The sequence below is a fragment of the Hippoglossus stenolepis genome, chromosome 6 (genome assembly GCF_022539355.2).
Source record: "Hippoglossus stenolepis isolate QCI-W04-F060 chromosome 6, HSTE1.2, whole genome shotgun sequence".
In the NCBI taxonomy this organism is placed as follows: Eukaryota; Metazoa; Chordata; class Actinopteri; order Pleuronectiformes; family Pleuronectidae; genus Hippoglossus; species Hippoglossus stenolepis.
In genome coordinates, this window is record NC_061488.1 from 13,608,249 (window position 1) to 13,620,659 (window position 12,411).

A 12,411-nucleotide genomic window follows, 5' to 3' on the forward strand; every position below is an offset into this window, starting at 1 on the left:
GTTTTAAAGTTGTGCATTGACACAAAGTGAATTTGTCTAAAGGATACAGTGAGCGTCCTCGTGGTGAAATGGATTATTGATTCTGGTAGTATTTCTTGATTTTTACCATGCTACAATTTCTCTTCTACAGTTTTAAACTCTCAGGGCAGACAGTAGAGTTCATACCTCCACCAAGGACCATATTTAAATTCACTATATCTGGATTTTTATTTGGATCAGCACCAAATTGCACACACTTATTTATATCAGTCCCCTAAACATGTCTGATTGTTTTCCAAGATCCATGAATTATTCTCTGAGAAATCCATACAAATGTTGAAAAAACATTATATCCTGCAATGTTAAAGAAAGTGAAAATACCCCTACACATAATTTCATGGAAATTGGTTGAGTAGTTTTTGCCTAATCCTGCTGACTAACAAACAATAGTATATTAGTAATAGATGTGGATTCTGGACCTTTACATGCACTGTCATGAGGTGACCATCATCTGCATTGTAATTGGTTGTAATATGTGATCAGTCACTCATGACACAGTTATGAAGCAGTGAAGAGGAAAACATGGAAGTAAACCGAGCAGCACCAACACCAAACCAAGTGTTTGTGCCATTTTGAAAAGTGAAACAACTGAATGAAATGTAAAAACCTCTAAGTGAATCAAAACAGAGACTTTGTTGACTTTGCTGTGTTAACCTTGATATCTTTGCATCTGTCCTCAACATTTTGCATGAGTCCAAAAATCTGACAGCAAAGAAAATCACACTATTTAGCATTTTGAAATCTCATTAGGAATCCATGCGGTTTTAATCAGATCAGTGTGAGGCTTCACAAAAGGACCTTGGATCCTTGGCAGTGACAAAAGGGAAGAGACAAGTGTGTTTGACTGGATGCATTTTAGTATATTTCAATATGTGCAAGGTCATCTTCACTAATCAAGTGAAAACAATATAAAAGTGCAATTAGATTGGGTGAAGACAACATGTTTATATTTTATTCTGAAGAGACCAAAGTCTGTTCATCAGAATATCAGTCCTTCCCCTCCATGTGCAGGCCTCTATATCTGCTTTAATTAGGTTTTATTACTTCTACTGGTAGACTCTTCATATTCTGCTCCAGCTCCGACAGGCTTTGATATTTAAATGATAGCAACACTCTCTGCAATGGATTCAGCTAAAACAGCTTCTTCGGAAGGCAGGGGAAAAAGCAAAGAAGAGACAGAGCTGGTCGGGAGGAGGGAGGAGGAGACAGGTGGAGGAGGGGTAAAAAAAAAAGGTAAAAGAGGGATGACGTTGTTATGGAGCTATATTTGGCTGTATTATGTGGGTGCTCCTGCCTGGTGTATGTGAGGAGACTTCCAGCTCCCTGCACCTCCCTGTTGGGACTGCAGCCACTGGGGAGGAGCAGGCTGCTGACGGAGTGAGGGGATAAATGTAGGATCTGGTGAAGTTTACGTGCGAATGACCATCAAACACTTTGCATGTGATTTTAAATGTGCCACATGTGAAGTTATTGTTAATGTAAAGATGTTGAGTGGTGACTGTAATTGGGATTCAATTTGTTTTTGATTATTTTCCATCACAGTTTTGATGTGTTTCCAAAAAGAGCTTTATTGTTTGTTTTTTTTAGAACATCGATGTTCTCGTTTTTTGCAAATCTTTTGCAATTGTTTTGGTTTTTTCTAATTGAATTTGTATGTGCTGCTATTTTTGTGATTTGGAACTGAATTTTGGAAAATACTGTTTGTGTTTTCTTATTCACTTACTTCTTACTTTCAACATTTTATAATGTCCCAGCTTTAAAAAGATATGCCCACTGAGGTTAAAAAATATCTAATTAAGGATAATTGTGCTTTGACACCAGATGATTGCAACAAACTCCAAAGTTTTACTCTATCATAAACAATAATATAAAAAAAATATGCTCTCTGGTCTCTCTCACAGAAGTCGGCTGATGTCTGGGCGATTGAAACTCTGAGGCTGGTTTTGAAAATGTTTTCAATTTCAAAAAATACATTTACCTTTTTTAAATTCGGATTTACAAACTTTAAACTCAAAATGTAGCCTGTAATTAAAATTGTACCACATTATTTGTTGATACAGACCAATCTGGACGTTATTGAAGCTGGTTGAAAGCTTGATTTTGCAGTAGCATCTTGTATTATCAATAGTTTTTTACATCTTAGTTTATTCTCCTTGAAGACTCTGGGCCGGTTGAGTGGATGAATAGACACCAGGACTCCTCTGGTTGTTGGTGTTGTTGCAGTTCTCACGCACACGTTCCCCTGAGAAGGCTGCTTTGGAAAGCTGCTGTAACTTGCAGACGGGGTCACATGACTTCAGGAAAGGAAAGGCAGGTTTAGAGGGAGGTTGAATGAGGAGAACGGCATGGGGGACACAGAGGGAGATGTAGCAGGTGATTTGTTTGGAGCTCCATCGACGCCATTTGCTGAAACTCAACAGTTTCTGTATCGTGAGTTATACTGAACATTTGCTACAAGGTGTTGAATTGACTGTACTGTATTGATGTGGATTCATCTGGTTTTGACCCTCCTCTCCTCCTTTCCTCCAGGGTTCAGCCGATTCCTACACTAGTCGACCCTCTGATTCCGACCTGTCCCTGGAGGAGGACCAGGAGGCGTCTCGGCGTGAAGCCGAGCGCCAGGCTCAGTTGCAGCTGGAGAGAGCCAAGGTGAGAGTGCAGGGGTCAAAGATCAAAGCTTGCTCTTAAATTCACCTTCAGTTCCTGAGGAGCCCTGTGCAACATAATGATTCTTACGTATCACATTCATATATTTTGCCTTTCAACAGTCTAAACCAGTAGCATTCGCAGTGAAAGCCAATGTGAGTTACTGTGGAGCCCTTGATGAAGACTGTCCAGTCCAAGGTGCTGCTATCAACTTTGAAAGCAAAGACTTTCTGCACATAAAAGAGGTGAGCGGTCTGCAGAAACAAGACATCATTGTCACTGGCCCTCTCATATGTAGACGGTGATCCATGTCATGTTTGTTGCACAAGATGTGTTTCGCTGTCTTGCAGAAATACAACAATGATTGGTGGATCGGTCGGCTGGTGAAGGAAGGGGCAGACATCACTTTCATCCCGAGTCCAGTCAAACTCGAAGCCATGAGGATAAAACATGAGCAGAAAACAGCAGCAAGGTCAGAGGTCACACCGCTCTGAGAGATCCAACAGAGACTGTGTCCCTGTTGGCCTAATTCTTCAAGCTTTCTGTCGAGCACACTCTTTGAAAACTTTTTTGTTTTTGGTACATAACAAGTTCTTGCTCATGTGTTGCTCTGTTTTCCAAATCCTCCTCTCTAAATTGCCTCCTGAGGGGATTTGCGCATAATGAAGCTTTGCATTATGTTTCTCCACAGGAAAGGAGGTAACGCTTCATCTGGAGGCTGGAGGTCCACCCCGCCATCTGCAGGTATGAGTGAGACTGGAGGAGTCCTGCTGCTGTGTCTGTCTGCTCTGCCTCCACTGGGACTGCATGCTCTCACTGGGTTAGATTTACATACAGGGACTATTCCTGGGCAAAACTGCTCCCTTTAGAAAGAAATGTGTTGTGAAACATCCCATCAGCACTCTGCCTGCAACAGAAAACAAAAGCTTGGGTGAGAAACCATTGAATTAAGATCCTACGTTTACAATCCTACAATTCTATCTTGTGCAGGTCCACAATACAAACGTATAGTTTCTCAGCACGGCATGACATGCATGTTTTCTCTGTTAATGCACTTTTGTTGGACCTCAAAACTCAGATATTTTCTGGTGAAGCAATGATTTATTGCCACAGCATCTTATTAGCTTTTCTCCCTCTTGCCTAATGTTTGTTCTGTTTATTCTGAAGCCAAACAGAAGCAGAAACAGGTGCGTTTTGGCTCAGTGTGCCTCCTCCTCTGTGCATCACTTTACATTTTCACAATATTTCTAAGAACACTGTCAAGGAAAGTTCCACACTAATGGCTCGGCACATGGCGAGTGACTAGTAGCCATTCTTTGAACTGCCACTTTACTGTCAGTTCACTTCAACATACCCTGTCTGTTTGTGGTCTGTGCAGACTGAGCAGCTACCTCCATATGATGTGGTTCCTTCTATGCGGCCAGTGGTGCTGGTGGGCCCTTCACTGAAAGGATATGAGGTGAGATGAGCAACTTCACCACTAGATGTCACTTAATTCCACACACTCAACCTTTAAACCAAAATGTCCCAAAAATCATCCCCCCTGACAACCTCTCAATTCTGCCATCCCCTCTCAAACATCCCCCATACCTTAGGAGAGGGAGTGCTGCATGTGCAGATTAGAATATATCTGTACGGGTGAGGATCCTACAATCAATGCTGCGTTGGTGGCGGTTAAAGCATCCATAAATATTTTACTGTCTGCAGTAGACAGGCAGGATTCAGACACTTTTACTGTGCACGTCCATATAATGAGCACACAGTTCACTCCTGCAGGGGAGTTGTCCCCCACACCCCACTCTGGCCGCCATTATCCCATTAACACTGATACTAAACACCACATTCAGATCCTGATGAAGTTATATCACACACACACACAACAGGAATCTTTGAGTGATAGAGAACTGCGAGTCTGCCCCGTTATATATGTGACGCATATAGGATAAAGTGTATAAAAGCACATTGCACTTGAACTCGATTCATCTTGGACGATGTCTGTTTCCAATGAATCTTGAAATGAACATGTTGAAATGTGAGGCGTGTAATTGAACAGAATGTCTTCAACATTTTCTCTCTCTGCCTCACTCTCTCCTCTGTGACTGTGCAGGCTGCGTGCCAAGCTGTGTGTGTGTGTGTGTGTGTGTGTGTGTGTGTGTGTGTGTGTGTGTGTGTGTGTGTGTGTGTGTGTGTGTGTGTGTGTGTGTGTGTGTGTGTGTGTGTGTGTGAAATATTCATGTATCACTCTGGTGATGTGCTTTGGGGATGCTCCTGTGGCGAACCAGCCTGCCTCCCTCTCTCTTTCCCTCACATTCTCTCCCCCTCTTCTTTGTCTCTCGTTCATTTTTTTGCTCTCAGTCGCTCTCTATTGTTCTTGAATATATTCTCTCACTCTTCCTCACTCTCTTCCCCCTCGCTCTGTTTCTCTCTGTTGCACGGTGGAGGAGCAACACCACTGTGCGCTTCATACCCTACTGCGAAGGCCATCCATTTTTCAGGACTGTTTGAAAATAGACTGATTCGCTTCACCCTCACAGTGCACATGCAAACATACATAAGCAAACACATGCACTCCAACTGTATCTGTGTCATCCATGATGGTGCTCATTGCTGTCTGTTCGTAAGATGCCAACGTTGAAAATGGAAGTATTTAATATATACTTTGCCCTGTTATACTGTGCTTAATGTGAAAAAAGGTTCTGGTGCCACTACTTTGGGGGCATTTTGGCCCCGGTCGCTCTTTTAAAAGAGATAATATAAATTTCACAATCTACAGTAGTTCTGTGAAGCACTCGAAAGTCAAGGCAGCTCTTTCTCTGCCTTTCATATTTATTAGCAGTATGTAAACATTGATAGATAACTGTGAGGCATCCAAAAGTTTGTGCTAAGCCTGGTAAAAAGCAAACATATAGTAAATATATAAATCATTATGTATTTGGCAGCTGTGGGTAAGAAGGCAGAGAAGGTTATCCAGTGCTATTCAATAAAATATGTCTTCAGAGGACAAGTTCCTGAGCTGAAATTGTGTAATGTGTTTAAAAAAAACATTCATTAAATGTTTATATAATAGACTTGTAAACATGACTGCTCCCCAAAAGTGAAGCCAAAGTGTCTTGATCGCCATCTAGTGGCTGGCTGTATCATAGGTGATAGGTGACTCCCACCTTCTCCATGTCAATGGATGGGACACGGACCAAAATAAAAGTCAAAGTACATGTTTAGATGGTTTCTCTCAATTTAGTTATTTCTTATGTTCTAACATAAGAACAGTTCTGATGTATATTCACGTGGTAGGTTTGAATATAAGTTTGATTTGAATTAGTTATTTCAAGATGTAAAAATGCTGTGAAACATTATAATTGAGACTGTGCATGTATCGGGCGGGACCTCGGCTCCATCCTCTGATCTCTACTGCACAGATGGTCCTGGTCCAAATGCGCAAGATGGCGGCGTTAATACTTTGACTTCATGTCTGGATAGTTGGAGGAAGTGGAGACGTGTCGTCCATCAATGTAGGGCTAAGTGTCTCCTCATTCTCCTATGTTTCACCCAGGTGACGGACATGATGCAGAAAGCCCTGTTTGACTTCCTGAAGCACCGATTCGATGGCAGGTGGGTAATGCTGTGTGTGTTGCTCAGTGTACAGCTCAGTGTACAGTAACTCTGCAACATGAGCCACAGGGCTGCTCGTGCGGATTCTGCCTATCACATTCTCATGGTCGATAGGACACACAATGATTTATTTTTAGAACAAGTTCATCTCCTCCTTTGAAATGGAACAGTTGTGGATGTGATGTGATACGACGCTTCGTCTTTAGGATCTCTATTACACGGGTGACTGCTGATTTGTCACTGGCGAAGCGATCGGTGCTGAACAAGAAGGCCATAATGGAGAGATCCAACACACGCTCCAGTCTCGGTGAGTCTTTGATCCTTTTTTTCCTAAATAAAGATGAATACCTGCTAAGAATAGACGCCTCTGTGATAAACTCGGTGATGTTGCTCAGCTGAACGTGTCTCTTTCTTTGGTGTGTTCACAGCGGAGGTCCAGAGTGAGATAGAGAGGATCTTTGAGCTGGCCAAGTCTCTGCAGCTGGTCGTCCTGGATGCAGACACCATCAACCACCCAGCGCAGCTTCTCAAGACTTCTCTGGCTCCCATCGTCGTCTACGTCAAAGTGTCCTCGCCTAAAGTAGAGCACAATACACATCAACCCCAATAAGACAGTCATTCAACGTTTTCGTCGATATGGTTGTTCATTATTATTGAATTCAGAGGCAAAAGAGTGGGAGGATCAAATTTTGACATCTGCTTTATCATTTTGGTTGTTTAGTCAAGTGGAAAAAGTCAAATATTTGAATGCCCCCACGCAGGAGAAAGCCAGTGGCCAGAGACATTATGTTTTCTGGTTGACCGTCCGTCCCATTCCTGTGAACGCGATGTCTCGAGAATGGCTCCAGGGAATGTCTTCAACTTTTGTTCAGTTGTAACTCGGACTAAGATTTTCAGATAAAGTGATTATGTTTCAATGGTGGAAGGTCAAAGGTCACAGTGAATTTATATAATTCTGGGAGAAAAAAGTATGTGATCAAGAAAATGTGATTTACCTTTTTTGACATTTCATTAATTGAATGCTTAACTAGAATGGTACTCAGTAGAATGCATACCTCCACTGAGGCCCAACAGTTTCTTTAAATCCAAACAAGCTGCACAATATTGATCACACTCATAGATGTCAGTCCCCTAAATATGTCTACATATTAGTTTTTTGATTAAGATTCATACATTATTTTCTGATAAATAAAAAAAAGCCCTATCTCTTGTTCTGGATTTGCACCCCTGATCGGTATCTGCATGAAATTCCTTCCCCTACCCACACCGCATCCTTCCACCAAGTTTTGTGGTAATCTATTCAGTAATATTCATGGAATGCTGCTAACTCACAGACAAACAAACATATACCATATTTTATTACTCATAATGGCTTGGTTCTATACTTTGCACCTCCTTACAGGCTGAATCGAGCTTTAAATCTCCACATTAAAAGTGAGATATCCGTGTTCTGATCGAAATGATAAACCATGATGCTCTCACTCTATAGGATTGAATAAAAGAAGAAACTAATAATGAGGGGAATGAAATTGTGTATGATAACCTTCAGTCTTTAATCGTTTTTAACTGCTCGGCTCTCTTTGTCTCATCCCACAGGTTCTTCAGAGGCTGATCAAATCTCGAGGGAAGTCACAAAGCAAACACCTCAACGTTCAGATGATGGCAGGGGACAAGCTCGCTCAGTGCCCGCCTGTATGTCATTCTTTACACTTCACTCTTTTTAAAATGCTGGAATTCAACAGGGATCTTTTAAGGACACAGAGTGGTGTAACCTCTCTTTCTTATCTCTCATGTTCATTTCTTTGACTAATCAGGAGATGTTCGATGTCATCCTGGATGAGAATCAACTGGAAGATGCTTGTGAACACCTCGCAGAGTACCTGGAAATTTACTGGCGGGCTACACATCTCCCCTGTTCCGCCCCTGTTAACCCCCTCCTGGACCAAAGTGTGATCACCCCTCCCTCAGCTAACTCCAGCCAACAGGTAAGATGGATATTCAACTAATGCTCCTTTAACATTTTGGCTGCATTATTATTTACACATTTTCTTCCTCCTGTGTCCATACTCTAGTTCTCTGAGACTCAAGAGTTGATAGAATGATCACTACCACTGACAAAATGAGGTGAGAAGAAATCTGCTTTTCTTTTTTTCTTTTTCTGCTGGGTTCTGGTACTGGTAATGTTTTCTCTAATTAATCGTGCCTCCTGTTCCTCTGCGAGAGCAGCCTGTGCTGTCGGCTGGGAGTCAAGACTAGGACGTCATAGAGCACAGGGACCAGGGCGCCACCAGGGGGCAGCAGCTGCCCTCACCTCTCCAAATCCAGCTACCACCTTCTCTGGCCACACCTGTACGGCAAAGAAAAGAACAGGAGCAGAGTCCCTGGAGAGGGAGAGAGCAGAAGGTTGGCTATCTGGAGGAAGAGGAGTCACAAGAACAGGGAGAGGAGGAGGAGGAGGAGGAGGAGGAGGAGAAGATCTGACCGGTGCCGAAGGAGCCTCCGCCTCACTGCTGCCCCCTCAGCAAGAGCTCCCTGCTCCCACTGCCATGTGACAACTCAGGGCCGCTTTCTACTGCTGCACGCGTACTGGTGATACAAACCAGTACAGCAGTGCAGCCCCTGCACACCACCTCCCCCACCCCTCACTCCCCGTCTCACCCTGACATCGACCTTGTTCCTGATTCCCTACTTTCACATCGGATGTCACATCCTGAGCTAGCCCATCCGTGTTTAGACACCCAGAGGAGGCCGTCTCAGACACAGATCGGCTGATTCAGCTCACACTGTAGACAAACTGCACACCTGTGAAGTCAGAGTATGTTAGCAAATGTTACTGTAGCACAGCAGAGCTGTCAGTAAAACACACAACACAAACATGCAGTATAACAACTTAGGGTTCCTCGGGTTTGTGGATCAACCTGACTTCCCTCTCTGACCAAAGAGAGCAGAGAGTTACAGAAATCCAGTTCTGTGTGTCTTCCATCTCTTAAGTTCTCTGTGAGCTGTCACTACAGTTTTACCAATAGTTTCCTCTAAGGCACAGTTGTTTCTGTCAGTCTCCTCCTTTATAATCACGTCTCTCATTGTTTTCCAGTAGCCTTTTAAAATGATTCTCTTTATTGATTGAATTTGTTTACAGTTACCATGTATACCACTATCTAAATATCTGAGCTGTCAGTAGCTGATAACATGTCTGTACACAACAGTGATGCAAACCCACGCACGACAAGCACAGAGATGCACATCGACAGTGGGTCCGTGCATCTTTTGTCACAGCTGTGAATGTATGAATGGCTTAGAAAGGATTATTTACAATAACGGTGGTTTATGGTTGGGGGGAAATCATACAGTAGATCAAGTAAAATGAAAATCCAATTAAATATGTAGCAAAAAATAATAATTCCAAAGTCACATAAAGCTTCAAATGGGATTTAATCCAATCACATTAAACTGATCGTACAGTACGTAGAGTATTATTTCTTCTTTCTGGTACATTTTTATCCACTCAGAAATATAAGTTGTTACATAAACAGATATCAAGGGATTCAGTCATATTTAGCACATGTGTGAATTACTCCAGAAGAGAAGAGATATATCACATGTCAGATTTTCAGGTCGTGTTTTTCAGTTTTAAAGTCAAACCGAAAGATTTAAAGCAGGACTACTGCTCTGTCCTGAGTAACTTCACTGTTAAAACTCATCATGTTATGTTATGTTGATCTTCAGTTTTCTAAGTGGACTGGAAAACACCTCATAGAGATAATTTACAGAAAGAGTTCCAAAGAGTTTGTCGTTATTTGTTGTTGATACCATATCAGATGTGATATAATTTACATTACACTTCTACTCAGTGGTGTAGTGGTAGGTCGAACAGTGGATGGACCATAAACTCCTCTTTTCTCTTTTAATGGTATAGTTGGAGATCTTTACAATTGAATTGCTCAGTGGCAAAGATGTACCTGTGACACATCCACACTGTGGTGAGGGAAGTACTTTAACATAATACTGAGGTAGAAGTACAAATAAATAGACAAAAATGGACTCAAGTCAAAGTAAAAGTTCTACATTGGTTTATATTTATATCTACTCTAAGTAAAAGTAAGAACTTGCTTTTAAAATACAATTACAGTATTAAAAGTAACTTGCCGAGTGTGGCTTATTCTTTTATGCAACAGTCTACTATATCATTGTGGCTGAGTCTCGGCGGTGTTTCTTCACAAGTGATGCTACTGCAGCAGGAGGCGGGGTCTAATGTTACCTGCCCGTTCTGATTGGATCAGTGGACCAATTCTACTCTTGTTATTGATTACTTTAAAATATAAAAAAACAATGTGAACGTGTAAGGCAGTGCATTGTAAACATTTAGTGGAGTAGAGAGTAGGGATATGTGCGGATGTATGTAATGCAGTAAAAGTAAAGACACTTGAAAAATGTACTTAAGTACAGTAACTAAGTAAATGTACTTTATTACATCCCACCATTGCATTTCACCCTCCACAATGAAACTGTGCGACAACTATTGACACACATCGACACACTGAAAGAGTTAACTCCTCACAAGACTGATAAATAATTTAATTGTCTTTTGGCACAAACAGTACTGCAGGCTTATAAGTACATGGCGAGCGCCCTCTGGTGGTATATTTATGTCATTATTAGAGGTCTTATATGCAAACAAACTGCAAGAGAAACATTAAAAGATACATAAACACATATAAGGAACATGTACAATTTCCAATCATGAGTCAATTTAAGTTTTGCCAAACTTTGCAAAGCCATCAATAATCTCTTTAACATTTATTTAAGCATCTTTGCCTCCATTTCATGTTTCACGCTGCTCACCAAAATAAACGCATCCCAACTGCATCTGCTTTCACCATGTACAACTATAGAGCTCGGCTAACAACATACCACACATGTAAATGATACAAAGTATGTGCATGACATATTGTATTCCTGTTTCATCAGAAGGGCTTTTTAGGACCATGCTCGCATTCACTTTTTAACATAACATAACCAATCACCCATTATCACAGCTTAACTGTACATAGTGTATATTCAATATGCAGATATTATTATTATTATTATTATTAATATTATTATCAAATTGCACAGAAACAACAAATGCCGACAGGAAGTAGAAGGGTTTTAGTCACTAATCTTTATGCAGCGCCTCAGAGAGCATGTTGTTTATATGTATTTTTCCTCTGTTTTGAGAATGATGCACTGCAGTTATTTAGGACCACCGTACCGAACGCTTCCACTGACACCCACATTCATTTCTAAAGGACCAGGTTTGAGCTACATAACTTCTTCTCGACGAAGCATAGAGAGCACAGTACCTTCTTATAGGATTAAAAATCGAAACGACAACAAAAATTATAAATATCAGCTCCTCCTGTCTGCTTAATCTTTATCGCAGGAAATTTCTACAAAAAGGCGAATTCTTCTTTGGACGTCCAAAGCACAATTTTTTACAAGTATCATTTCCTATTTGTGTTTCACTTGCCTAAATTCTGTATGCAATACAAAGTCTAGACACTAGCTGAGACTATCAAGATATCTCCTCAGTTATGATGGGGTATAATTGCACTACTATCATTTATATGTCTGCTTTACGATGCAATAAATGCACTAAATGTTATGCTGTACCCACCTCCAATACTGAACAAGCTGGTCTGATGGTAAACGTTTCCCATGGTTTCTGACAAGTCGACGAGAGGAATGAGATCGAACGGTGTCTGACGATGATGTGTACAGGGTGCATCTTTTGTCTATGCTACATTTGAAAGAAGAGGTGAATAAAAAAAAAAAACATTTAAGTAACATTACTGTGTGTGGTGTTTTTATTTCTCCTCAGTAATTCATCAAACAACCAACAGAGGGCAGAAGTAGGATGTCTTGAGAGTCCTTTAGGTTGTATATGCTTCATGATCCATCACGAAAATCAGACATATCAGTAATGGCTTTTGACTCGTTTTAAACATACAATTTAAAAACAAACAATTTTTGTTTTACCAACTTACCTCTGGTGAATGTAGTGACGTTGGTTTTATTCAGACAGGTTTGTAAGATCTGTCGATTTCTGCCACACTAAACTTCATTGTTAACTGTTTT

The 12,411-nt window shown here is 41.1% G+C and overlaps 1 protein-coding gene across 1 annotated transcript in view; it reads left to right on the forward strand.

Moving 5' to 3' along the window:
- cacnb3b (calcium channel, voltage-dependent, beta 3b) overlaps positions 1-12,120 on the forward strand; it is a 23,050-nt gene extending 10,930 nt beyond the window's left edge. The window contains exons 2-14 of the mRNA XM_035160280.2: positions 2,569-2,688; positions 2,808-2,930; positions 3,036-3,157; positions 3,377-3,429; positions 3,853-3,872; positions 4,064-4,144; positions 6,236-6,294; positions 6,501-6,601; positions 6,723-6,874; positions 7,891-7,986; positions 8,109-8,279; positions 8,367-8,418; positions 8,521-12,120. Coding sequence (XP_035016171.1) covers positions 2,569-2,688; positions 2,808-2,930; positions 3,036-3,157; positions 3,377-3,429; positions 3,853-3,872; positions 4,064-4,144; positions 6,236-6,294; positions 6,501-6,601; positions 6,723-6,874; positions 7,891-7,986; positions 8,109-8,279; positions 8,367-8,396 — 1,128 coding nt within the window. The 3' untranslated portion in view covers positions 8,397-8,418; positions 8,521-12,120. The remainder of the gene's footprint in view (positions 1-2,568; positions 2,689-2,807; positions 2,931-3,035; positions 3,158-3,376; positions 3,430-3,852; positions 3,873-4,063; positions 4,145-6,235; positions 6,295-6,500; positions 6,602-6,722; positions 6,875-7,890; positions 7,987-8,108; positions 8,280-8,366; positions 8,419-8,520) is intronic.
- The last annotated feature ends 291 nt before the right edge of the window (positions 12,121-12,411 follow it).